We start from the raw sequence: 13101 nt of genomic DNA, 5'->3' as shown, positions 1-13101 counted from the left end.
TTTCAAGTCTGTCCTTTAGTGTACTCATTTCATAGCCTAGGGGTGAAAATTTGAACCGCAAAAATTTATTGTATTGGAAGAGTTTAACGATTTTGAATATTGACTAACGCCACTATTTCAAGTATACTACGTCATAGAGTGTGCACAGAATGTTGGGCATTTACATGCATTTAAACAGTCCCTTGGCACCACCTCGATGACGTAGTATATTGAAATAGTGGCTCTGCAGCATGTGTACTCGACATTGAGAAACGGGCGTGGTCTGACCCCTTTTTATATACAGTCTATGGGGTCTGCACATGGCAGCCATTTTGTTTAAAATTGTAGTGTTTCTCTCAAATTTTCACTGGTGTTTAGGGATGCAAGAGGGCGGAAAAATTTCCGGAAATGTTCCGCCCTTTGCAACCCTAACACCAGTGACAAGTGGAGAAAGTTTCCCGGAAAGTTTCATGGGAAGTTAAGCTGAGGAATTTTTGGAAATATTCGATGTAAAAATTAATTAAAACAAAAAACATGAAATTTCAACAGATTTTTTTTTTAAATGTTAAGAGAACAGAACAAGTTTTAATTATTTTATTGAACAATTATTTGTTTCATTGAACAACGGAAAAACAGGAATTGTGAGTTAAATATTACTCATCCCCCGCAACCCCCACTCATAAAAAAATGAACAAAAAAAAAATGGCACCCCCCATCCAAGATCCCACAAAGTCCCATTCAAAATGTTAAATGAAGAGCCCTTCTCCCTCAAAAAGTCCCATGTTAAACATGCCACATTCTTCTTCCAGCAATCCTCTGCATTTTTCTGAACCTTTCAGTCAATGGGCTCTTCTGGGCCTCATCAACATCACAACTCTGAGTCTTCCTCTTCAGTGTCACTGTCCAGCCTTGTTGGAGGATGGCTCTGTGTCAGGCTCAAAGACCCCTTAGGTTTGCGCCGAATGCCAACCAGTTTTTCACTCTCACATTTGTGAGCCTGTTGCAAACCTTTTGTGTGGTCTTAATAGCCCATGCAGTAAGCAGTGTGCTATGGCATACGGATATTCAAGTGTTACTTGAATGGCATCTGTTTGGTTTTAGTCACAAAGTATGCTCAATATACTTTCCCCAACTATATTTAAGTTCTCCTATGAAGAGCCAACTTCACCGTATTTGAACGATCTCCCAGTTTACTCCGATAATATGTTCCCGTAAATTCCCATGGAAAGTTTCCAACTTTGAAAATTCCCGGAATTTTGCAACCTGATGTTACCGTCACTGTGTTACTCTTCTCCCTGGTAACACGTTACACCAGTGACGTTCCTATATAAATATAAGCTTTGTATAATGTGTAACAATAATTTGAAAAAAATTATTTAAGCTCTACCTCTACTTTTTTTGGATCCATCAAGTTAAGAGTTAGTTATTGCTATTTAACAGGTTTTAGATGTGTTTTAGAAGGAATATATTTCAGCAGATTTGTATCACCCAGATTCCACCTTTTCTGTAGAACTGTGCTATATACCTGGCTGCTAAATGCTAAGAACTGTTACAGGATGTGTATTCTGAAAATAATGTAACTTTTTATTTTGTATTATATCATAACTTAGTACTTTTTAAATCATGTAACATGTTACATAAAGCTGTCTGTGGCTCATTTCCCCCTCCGTGGGACCATGGTAATAAGAAGGTGGGACTAATAAAGGATTCTGATTACGTGACATTCAGCACGTGCACCGGATGAAGAATGTCACGTAATCAGACATTACGTTACGTCTACGGAGGAGGCTGTCTTTAAATACCGGGACACTCCCTTTCTGCACCACTACTTCTGCGGAAAAGCTGAACTCAGGAGGAGCATACACATTCCAGTTCGTGTTTCCACCTCTCTAACTGAACGACTCAAGGTAAGATACATTACATATCCCACGGCAGCCTACACCACAGCCATCTCCGTGAGTGATACGAGCCATTCACGGCACATTGAGAGTTGTTTAAAGAGGGACTAGATGCGCATTTTAGAAAGATCAGTGGCACCCATCTTCAGTTTTTGACAGGTTACCCAAGGCTGCAAGTGTAAAATGGGTGTATTTATGTTTTTATGTTTGTGAAACAGAGTGGCCGAAGCAACAGGATGTAGGCCCGTCTGCGTAATTTACTTGTTGCCGTGACTCTGATGCCAGTAAATGAATGGGTTTTAAGAACGATGCTTTAAATTGTAGGAACACCTGTTATGAAATATTCTATTGGAAATACCCCAAATAGCTTACCCCAATAGTATAGGTTAATATAAGAACCCTTAAGTGAAAGTGGTTTGGATCTGTTTCTGTTGTTACATCAATATATATATGTTGATTCAATTATACGCAGTGTTACACAAGAAGACACCATGTCCTCTGCTGCCCATGGAGACCAGCATCCACACAGCAGTGGGCCATAAATGAAGCTGACATAGATCATTTGTGGCATCCATCTGCTGGCCCATGGGAAAGCAGATATTGGTAGGAGCACTGTTGGTGCTGCAGATATACTATCAGTGATTTGCCAGATTTGCGTTCATGTAATTGTTATGGTATATTATTCAACATATTTACAGTTTGAAGCCTCCCTCTTTTCAACCTTAAATGATATCCCATTTCACTTCCATTTGTATTTCTTATTTGTTGTGTCATTTGCTTTACTTTTTATATATTCTTTAGGTTTTACTACCTTCATAATTTTGCTTTTTCATCTTAATTTCTTATTTGTATGTCTTGGATTTTTTTTTTTACTGTGCTATATTGTGTATCAGGTCAATACCTCGCTGTATTTTCAAGTTTAAAATAAGTATTTAATTCATTCATGTTCTAAGTTCCATCCTGTTGGCATCTTCAGTAGATGTTCTAACTCAATTATGTGACTTCACAGTGGAAACTAAATCAAGCTAGTAAAGTTACTCCCGCATTTTAAGCAAATCATTTTTTGGATATACTGATGTTTTGTCTGATCATATAGTCTACAATTCAAAAGTGCAGGGACAAATATACCCACAGTCTCCTGCCAATGGTGCAAGTAAAGGCCAGCTACTGGCCCTCAACCGTGATACCTGACACCCCATCAGAGCTAAGTACACCCCCACTGACCTGTTTCTGATCAAATTAAGTAAATGTCATAATGTACAAGAAAACATGATAATGCAAGTTTGCATAGAGACGTTTTTGTGGTCCACTTATGTATAACAGCTACTTTTTTTTAAAATCTCCAAAAATGTATATAATCCGAAGATTAACACAAATCTCGCTTTCTTAAGCGAGAGATAATAGGATAAAGGGATATTGGGTATGTCTTTCCTACTTACCGTATCCTACTATTGTGTGCAAATTCCCCATGGAGAAGTCTTAAACACTCTTTGAAGGAAGGTATTACAGGGCATTAATCCTGTCTACGTGCTCGTCTCCACATCACTGAAGATCCAGGCTAGTCATGCTGCTGATGTAACAGCCTGTAAGCGCGAGCACTCAGCCATGCTTGCTTGACCAGGAAACACAAATAATAGTGAGTGGGGGATGGTCTTTGCTGGATGGAAACCGGTTGCAGTACTTTTCCAGGCAGTGGTTGCCATAGAGACCCAGTGTGGCCCTGTGAAGCAAGAATTACTGCCATTTAAGGAAGTAAACATGAGATAAGAGTTATTGACTTAAGGAGTAAGGAACCGGAAGTTGTGGTTGTCAGGGGGAGGACACACTTTCAATCATTTTTCTGAGATGAAGAGGGAATTCCTCTTTTGACGAATGGTTAGATGAGAGAGCAGTCACGTACGCCGGGGAACAACCCATTGAAACTGTCGCATACGTAATGTAGCACTCCTTTACTGCCTCTCTGTTTCCACACTCGCCCTGCCCCTTTTATTTATCTGGTTTTCCTAACACCTCTTTACTTTCACACAGATGTCCACCAAGGAGAAGCTGATCAGCCATGTGATGAAAGAGGAGCCTGTTGGCAGCAGGAACAAGGTGACGGTGGTGGGTGTCGGCATGGTGGGCATGGCCTCTGCCGTCAGCATACTGCTCAAGGTGAGACACAAAGATGGGATGTGTGTGTGTGAGTAAAATAGCTGGTGAAATCAGCATCAAGGGAAAGTAGATGGGATGACAGCTTTCAAACATGATAGTACAGTGAAAAGTACATCAAACAAAATAACTCATAAGACTTAAGGTAAACCCTTGGAAAAGAACAAACTTAGATAAACATTAGAAAGTTCTATGATTTCAGATTAGATGAAGGAATTAAACTGAGAAACCTAAAGTCAAACTAACTTTAAAGGTGTGCTATCTACTGGAATCTGACTGTGTGTGTAATGCTTGGTTAACATTTTAAAAACTGCAAGCTTCCAATTATAAAGACATTCTCAGGAAACATTACATTTCCATTGTTTATTCCTGTTCCCGCAAGGAAGCTGGATCCTTTACAAATCGGAAACAAAAGAGTTGCAGGGAAACTAGGCCACAGGGAAACTAGGTCACAGGTCTTACAACTAACAATACTGTTCAACAGTCAAGGCAGAGATGAATGGTGTGTTTTGTGACTTTATATCATGTTATACCAACTACTGTGAATATGCCTCATTGTAGCTTCTTAATAGTGTATGGGTTTCAGAATTACCAGATGAGTTAATCGGCCAAAACAGTTTTTGGATGATTACTTAATCATTAAAGTAATATTTTCAGACCCTCAAATATGGAGTTCATGCTTTCCTCTGCTTTTATATCATATTAAACTGAATATATTTTGGTTCTGACTGAGAATACAAGACATTATCTTGGACTTTGCGAAACTGGGATGGACATTTCTTCACTATTTTCTGTCTTTTTTTTATATTCCGAATGACTCCCTGGGACTGATTAACTGAAGAATAAAAGTATGTGTAAGTTGCAGACCTAGCCAGAATGACTAATTTTATATATATGTATGTATACAAACAGGACTTGTGTGATGAGCTGGCCATGGTTGATGTGATGGAGGACAAGCTGAAGGGTGAGGTCATGGACCTGCAGCACGGATCCCTCTTCCTCAAGACAAAGATTGTGGGAGACAAAGGTGAGAACGCACAAAAATATCTTCCCTTTTAACTCTTGAATAATTTATTTATAATCTGGTATGTAAACTTGACTCTCACTGAAACTATAACTCTGCAGCTCCATTAGAAACCCTCTTGTTTTGTTGATTTTCAGACTACAGTGTGACAGCCAACTCCAAAGTGGTGGTGGTGACAGCTGGAGCCCGTCAGCAGGAGGGCGAGAGCCGTCTGAACCTTGTGCAGCGCAACGTCAACATCTTCAAGTTCATCATCCCAAACATCGTCAAGTACAGCCCCAACTGCATCCTGATGGTGGTTTCTAACCCAGGTTAGACAGGCGGGGGTTTGAATGAGTGAGGGAGGAGGGGAAATGTGAGAAGAGCAGTTGTGGCTTGAAATAGTGTTCGGGGGTACTGGAAGAGAGTAGCTCCTTTCTAATTTGGAAGAGTTGTCCCCTTTACCCTTTCAGTGGACATCCTGACCTATGTGGCCTGGAAGCTGAGTGGTTTCCCCCGTCACCGCGTCATTGGCTCTGGCACCAACCTGGACTCCGCCCGTTTCCGCCACCTCATTGGAGAGAAGCTCCACCTCCACCCTTCCAGCTGCCACGCCTGGATCGTCGGAGAACATGGAGACTCCAGTGGTATGAAGCTCTGACTAAAAATAAAATGTCTGCAAGACTTCCAGTGTTCCTGTTTGTTGGTGTACTGCAAATCGTTCAATACAGCTGCATCATTTTTGCCACAATTACATGTATTCTCTATTTAATTGATCGCGTGTGTGTTTTTCTCACAGTGCCTGTCTGGAGCGGTGTGAATGTTGCTGGAGTGTCTCTGCAGGGTCTGAACCCACAGATGGGGACTGAGGGTGACGGTGAGAACTGGAAGGCTATTCACAAAGAGGTGGTTGATGGGTGAGTAAACAATAGTTTCCAGTAATCCACCAATGACCTGAAAGAACTTCCCTGCAAACCACATTTTTCTTTCTCCCACACTGATGAATCTTATCAGCAAATCAATCGGCCATGTGCATACAGGTCATCCGTCCATCTGAGGTTGAAGCCATACATATTATGTTTTATTAAAACACACTTATAGGATGTATTGGCTTACAGTGACAGTTGCCTATTTACAAAAACATCAAAAACATACTTACATACACCATTTGATCAAGATCCAGTGGAGCTCACTAGCCCTGGAAAGGAATGTAATCAGTGATGTGGGCCCAAAGGCAAGCAGAGGCGGGTACACAGAACACTTCTGTGTTGTTGGCTTACTGGTGTCTGGCAGCCAGTGCAAACACAAAAGCTATGCTAGACCCCGTAACATAATACCGTGCAGTTGTCCTCATGGCTTTGCATTAATGAAACGCCAGACAATATTGAATCCTGATAAAAGACCGGTTTGCCCTAATTGAAGACTTTAAAGGTAGGGTAGGTAATTCACTTCAGAAACACTTTGTTTTATTCCATGGAATGCTCTTAACATCCCGATAGCAATGAATATATTAAATGCTTTGACATTAAATACATACAAAAAATTCATCTGTGGAAGCCGTAGTACTGTAAAAAGCACGACAATCATCTGAGCCGGCCCGGCTAAAATAACTGGATGGCCTACCTGCCTGTCAGCCTTCCATCTGTGCACAAACTTATCTCGTGCCCTCATTGGTCATGTGCACATTCGTGTGTGTTGGAGGAGGGGCCCTGTCAGGAAGTCTGAAGGAAGGGGCAGATTTTTTTCGGTTGTGTACTTTCAAATTCTAGCGCACTCGAGCTGGATTCTCCATTATTACCTACCCTACCTTTTTAACTAACCATACCAACATAATAGCATTGCTATGTATACAACTTCTGTGTTATGTTAACGTTTACCCCGTAAACTTTGATACTTTACCATTATGTCACTGTCAGTCCACCTTATTTATATTCAAGTAGCTGAGTTCTTAAGGAGGTAAAATAGTATAACACAAGGGTTGATTTTCAGGAAATAAAAGAGAGACTAAGACTAAGGGAGAAAATGGATGCACTGCTGTCTGTAAAAGTACAAATTATTTTCTCTCTCATTCTGGCCAGCCAAATGAGCCTGGATATGTAAATTGTTTATATTGCAATAAAACTCTGTATGAAAAGTGTTCTCTTTTTGAGTTTAGGCCTTATGTTTTTGAGCTAATTTCCAATGACAATGTACGAACAGTCCCAAGTACCAAAGCACACAGATTTGTGTCTTTTGTCCAGGAAATATGCTGTTCTGACTTTTGTTTATTTTTTCTCTGCAGGGCCTATGAGGTTATTAAGCTGAAAGGCTACACCTCCTGGGCCATTGGCATGTCTGTAGCTGACCTGGTGGAGAGCATCATTAAGAACATGCACAAAGTTCACCCTGTGTCAACACTGGTCCAGGTAAAAAGATTGGCCAAATCCTATATCATACAATTCATCGGATTGCATCCACATACTGAACATTCTTTGAATATCATGAAAATACCTTTTTAACCCCTTCCTCTGACAGGGCATGCATGGAGTGAAGGATGAGGTGTTCCTGAGCGTCCCTTGTGTCCTGGGCAACAGCGGCCTGACAGATGTGATTCACATGACCCTGAAGGCCGAAGAGGAGAAGCAGGTGCAGAAGAGCGCCGAGACCCTGTGGGGCGTACAGAAGGAGCTCATCCTGTGAAGAGCCTTCCTCTGAAGCCACTCTGACGCCCTCCTCCTGTACCCCTTACTGCAACAGGCGAATGAAACCTCTGAATGTCTAAGAAGTGTGTGTGTGTGTGGGCTAGATTCTAACTTGAAATATTAAAACATCTGTTGTTGTCCTGTCTACAGAACAAAAGTGTGGCCTCTACATTGTAAGGGTAAACACTTTATGTACTGTAATGTTTCTGTGCCCTGTTACTGCTTCTCTCTGCACTCCTTGTCTGGAGTTTGTATTTGTTCTGTGTGTTCTGTGATTGTTGCCAGTTGTTTTTTTCCACTTGGTCATCTCTTTATTTTGGAGTCTAATGGAGACATTCCATTCACTATGAGGAGAGCTTCCTACTTAGTCATAATGCTGCTGCACATATCACTGGGATAGAACCCTGTGATACCAAAGTACCTTGAGTAATCAATGCTATGTTTACTGGTTGGCATTGAAGCCTTTGTTAACCAATCTAACCACAAGTGCACTGACAGAAACATATTTTAAAAGTCAAGGTTTAAGATGCTGGTTAGAAAGGAGAATTAGAATGGCTGCCAACAAAGTGACTTAATTTAACTCTTAAGAGATAACAGAGAACCAAATGGGAAAGAGTCAGCTACAATCATGGCAGAAACTATTGACCCTGGAAGGTGTTTGTTTGCGCACCGTAAATACCATAAAGGGTTTTGTATTTATTCAACTTCACTCTGGTAAAGTCATCAAGAGAAAAAGGACTGTTATTTATAATTGTTAATATGGTTAGGATCATGTAATGTTACAACCTTCACTGAGGAATTGTACCTGTCATGGCAGCTAGATATTGATTATTTTTTGCTGTAACATTGAATAAATCTGCCTGGATAGTGAAACATGTTCTGTCTTTTTTTAACTGGTTGTCATGCAAGCGAGCAAAAGGCAGCTTGGGATTGTTGACAGAGGTTTTTATGAGAGATCAAAGTCTGAAACTCCTGAATGAAATCAGCACAAGGTGAACATAATGGTAGATTCTGCTACATTTGCTAACAGACACCAGCCATTTTAAAATATTTACTTAGTCTTTGATCATTGATAACAAACCACTGGATTCTAAATTACAGCTACTTCACAAATATTAAATTACTTACTGTAGTTTGGCATTGCCAATAGGTGTGCAACGGAGAAAACACTTACATTTCTGTTATTAATAACCCATCAAAGAATATGAGATCTACATCAGATTCCATTTATTTGTACTGATTTGCATAAATCTACAGATATAAAAGAACAGGTGGTCTATGGTTGAATTGGAAACAAGAAAAACAATAACAGCAGATAATCTATCATACAATTCAAAGTGCATTTAGTAAAAGGCTAATTTAAATGATACCTGTTTGCAAACTTTACATAAGTTAACATTTTGATTAGTACAATATATTGTTTTGATTTGTTTGTACCCTCCAATGCTCCAGCTTTATTCACAACGTTTTTTCCCATGTTTACTGAAAACTTGAACCTCTCAGCAGGAGAATAAGAGGACAGCACAAAGACGATAGAAAAGTAAAGAAAAGAAAAACAGAATTTCCTTTGTAATACATTACAATAAAGCATGCCAAGTCTGTCACCCAGAGTGAAACAACTACTGTACAAGATTGACTGGTTAATTCAGTCAGACTGGAGGGTAGACCTGAGCAGCTGACGGGTGAACAGGAAATGCAAATAATAGTGTGGCAGAGTAGCTCAAAATTGAACCAATTAAAAGACAGTATGTACTGTATGAAAATTGATCTCTTGACTCCATGGTTACCGAACATGACTTGAACAGCATTAAATCCTGAGGCTGAGCCCCATGTCCTTCCTGAAAGGTTGGCCCGGGTATTTATACCCCAGGCCTATCCTTTTCATTATGAGGAGAGTGGACACATAGGTTCTTTTGACAAAGCCTCTCTCTACACGCCCCTAACAATTTGTGCTTACTAGCCAAATGACTGTCTGGCAAAGGGAGTGCGAACAGAACCAGCTCCCTGCAGTGCATCATGTACAGGTTGTCACAGTAACCAACAGTACACCTACACTACAGAGGAAACTAGGCTCTCACGTCACTCTCAGTATGTCATGTGTGTTTCTGTGTCAACCGGAGCACCTGGGTCACAATGTTGTCCCAGTGCTTTTACTTATTGTTGGTGCAAATGGGTCATGAAGGGTAATGCATTAAGATCTCAAATCATTATTTGGTCAGATCAAAAACACAAATTATTTCCAACGAGAACTGTGACCACACGGGACGGCCCAGTTCTACATAAATGTTGTATTTTAAATGTTTGCCGTTCAGAAGTCTGTCTCATAAGAACAGATTGTATAGAGATAAAAAAAGAGGACAGCTTCTAGAAGACATAAAAGGGAATAATGGGAATAAAAAGAGAGGAGGAAGAGGAGAGAGTAAGGGAGCATAAGGATATGAATGTTTCCTGGCTGTCAGAGTGGGTCAGTAGAGGTCACTAAGGCCGGCAGTCTTGCGGGCTTTCTGCATGAGCGCACGAAGCTGGAACTGCTTCCTGGACAGAAGGCGTACATGCTGTAACAAAAGAGAACATGAGGCATTAAGGCTAAAATCACTCAGGACTCAAGTGTGTGAATGTCTTTGTCTCTTGAAATCTGTCTGATACACAGATAGGCTTCCATTGTATTCATTATAAACACCCACAGTCTATGTTGACACTTTTAGGTGCACATTATGATTGTGTGTTGGCCAAATGCGTTTGACCCTAGAGTCAGTTCTGTGTCTGTTTACTTTATGAACATCATGTTATACATTATTGGTAGTTATGTTGTTGATGTGGTCACCTTAAGAAAAACCTCCAGGTCTATGACGCCCCTGCGGAGGGCCTCTCCTAGGTAGAAGATAGTGTCTTCAATCGCGTTCTCCTCAGCATACAGGTTCAGGATCTGTTTGTACAGCGGAGCGGTGGGCACGATGACGTCGTCAATGTCGTTGTTCTCCGACTGGTTCTCCATCTTCTCCAAGGCCTCACTCAGCTCCTCGTCCTTTCTCTTCAGCAGCTCGATATTCCTGTCAACATCGGACTAGCAGAAATATCGTGATTTAAACCATTTCATATTGTCATAGAAGAACAAAAAAAAAAAAAATACAACTTTGAAACAAATGTAGGATTTCTCACCACTTCCTGGTCCAGCCTCGAGACCATGTCCTCAAGTTTCTGATGTCCTTTCTTCAGATCCTCCTCGGTTCTCTTCAGGGCGTCCAGCTCCGCCTGAGCTCTGTCCATCTCCTCCTTCATTCTCCAGCGAAGCTTGTCACTAACAGCTGAAATCAGAGATGCACGAATGGTGTCCTCGCCAATGGTGCCATCTCTGCTCGGGCCTTTAGAGGATGACGTTAAGAAGGGAGGCCAGACAGTGAACAGACAAAACAGAAAATAACAGATACAAAAACAAGCCTTCTGATGAGCCGATTGAGACATTTTATTGGTGTACTGAAACAAGCCATTTGATTAACCGATTTAACTGAAACCATTTGATTGGCCAATTTAATTGGGCCATTTCATTTTCCATTTCAAACGAGCTAACGGAAATGGTTTAATGTGGAATTGTTAAACTATATCGCAGAAATTTGAGTTGAATTCATCGAGTTCATAGATGCAAATGTAAAGTGTTATCAAAGCGCACTGAACACTACCAGTTACAATATGTGGAAAAACACTGCTTGATGTCTAAAAGTAAAGACCACCTGATGTGCAGTGTGGAATCAGCACTACAAATGTCAGAGTTGATGCAGCCTGGAGATGTGACAGGTCTAAGGGCTAAACCCATTTCTTCCCTTTTGCTAAATATAGGAGAGATAAAGCTCCTCCTGCCCGCTGCTGTTTGGGCAGCAGATCACAGGTCTGCCTTTGTGTGGAGTTACTGTTCCCATCCTAAATTTAGAACTGTGTGAGGTTGATACTGTGATAGCTGGGGTTTGGACGTTGCCCTTCCCTTCAGATCTGTTCTACCCTTTGGCCTTTAATACCCCCCACTCTCGTTACACTAACGACCTTTTCACTGGCAGATCGGGATGCCACCGGAGTCACACAGAGGGCAAGAGAGTTTAAGTCAAAAGGTCAAAGGTCTTATTAACGAGTTGACTAACATGAAAACGAGGATTGTTGTATTTTTTTGAGGGGGTGGGGGTGAATTAGTATACAAATATTGTATTGCAATACAAGAGCAATAACACAAAAATGACATCTTCTTTTGTATCTTGCTGTGCTTGTGCAGTTTGTGCAAAAATCTAATTTTAAACTTTAAAATGTACACTTGGGAAAGAGAAATAAAGCACCCCGGGTAATGTGATACGTACCCGCTGTGGAAACTGGGGTCTGGTTGGGGTAGTGTGCAGGGCCAGCAGTGGCTGGGTAGGAGTTGCCTCCTGGGTATTGGTATCCTGGGTAGCCTCTGCAAAAAATAAATAACTGATCAGAACGCAGCGCATTCTATCTGTTTTTCCTTTTCCCACATCTAGCAGAATATACACTAATGTTGGTAATGTTGTGAATCGAGTGGCCTGTGTTCGTCGTCCATAACATACGCCTGCCCATACCATAACCCCACCACCACCATGGGCCACTCGATTCACAACATTACCCTAACCCTAACCCTCCCACCAGATACTGACTGGTTTTCGGACCCCCCCAGACCCCCCCAATAAAGCAAAAATGCACGTTTCAGAGTGGCCTTTTATTGTGGCCATTCTAAGGCACACCTGAGCAATAATCATGCTGTCTAATCAGCATCTTTATATGCCACACCTGTGAGGTGGGATGGATTATCTCGGCAAAGGAGAAGTGCTCACTCTCACAGATTTTTTCAGATTTGTGAACAATATTTGAGAGAAATGGTTACTTTGTGTAAATAGAAAATGTTTTAGATCTTTGAGTTCATCTCATGAAAAATGGGAGCAAAATCAAAAGTGTTGTGTTTATATTTTTGTTCAGTGTATGTAATGGAATCAGTTGAACAGTGGTTTATAAATATTCTCCATGTGATATGCTGGAGAAGAAACCACCAAAACAAACGTTCCAGGACATGTTTATTTGCTACAGAGCAGGAGTAGAGAGCTTTAGAACTGCTTTGCAAACGTCTTACCCCGGGTTAGGATTTGGGCTGTAGGGTGAGACCGCAGGCATGCCAGGCATATAGGAAGCTGAGGTAGAGAAATAGTGTGAACATAAGATCCAAGGCCAATACATGACAAATATACTGTCTCTCTGTCACTCTCAGAAAAGCATTACATTACATATTACTTGTTAGACGCTTTTATCCAAAGCGACTTACATACTCAATACTGTGGGCAATCCCCACAGGAGCAATTTGGGGTGAAGTGTCTCAGGGACACAACGACATGCTGAC

The 13101-nt window shown here is 41.1% G+C and overlaps 2 protein-coding genes across 3 annotated transcripts in view; one reads left to right on the top strand and one right to left on the bottom strand.

Annotated features, from left to right (window-relative positions):
* Positions 1-1780: 1780 nt before the first annotated feature.
* ldha (lactate dehydrogenase A4) lies at positions 1781-8585 on the top strand. Of its 2 annotated transcripts, XM_010774219.1 has the most exons (8): positions 1781-1886; positions 3906-4031; positions 4941-5055; positions 5190-5363; positions 5505-5678; positions 5831-5948; positions 7313-7436; positions 7546-8585. In XM_010774219.1, exons 2-8 carry the CDS (start codon positions 3906-3908, stop codon positions 7708-7710), a joined length of 996 nt encoding a protein of 331 aa, XP_010772521.1. In that variant the 5' UTR covers positions 1781-1886; the 3' UTR covers positions 7711-8585. The 2 variants fall into 2 exon arrangements, with proteins under 2 accessions (XP_010772521.1, NP_001290221.1); NM_001303292.1 differs by lacking the exon at positions 1781-1886 and having other exon boundaries at positions 3904-4031; positions 7546-7753.
* Positions 8586-8917: 332 nt separating this feature from the next.
* Positions 8918-13101, bottom strand: part of tsg101a (tumor susceptibility 101a) — an 8509-nt gene continuing 4325 nt past the window's right edge. Inside the window, exons 6-10 of the mRNA XM_010774208.1 lie at positions 12838-12895; positions 12053-12147; positions 10872-11074; positions 10537-10776; positions 8918-10267 (exon numbers count right to left, since the gene is read on the bottom strand). Of these exons, the coding sequence (XP_010772510.1) occupies positions 10178-10267; positions 10537-10776; positions 10872-11074; positions 12053-12147; positions 12838-12895 (686 nt within the window). The 3' untranslated portion in view covers positions 8918-10177. The remainder of the gene's footprint in view (positions 10268-10536; positions 10777-10871; positions 11075-12052; positions 12148-12837; positions 12896-13101) is intronic.

This window comes from Notothenia coriiceps, unplaced genomic scaffold (genome assembly GCF_000735185.1).
Source record: "Notothenia coriiceps isolate Sejong01 unplaced genomic scaffold, NC01 NC01_scaffold00000339, whole genome shotgun sequence".
NCBI classification, from domain to species: domain Eukaryota; kingdom Metazoa; phylum Chordata; class Actinopteri; order Perciformes; family Nototheniidae; genus Notothenia; species Notothenia coriiceps.
The sequence above is the reverse complement of the archived record's forward strand: the minus strand, read 5'-3'. Positions and strand labels throughout refer to the sequence as shown.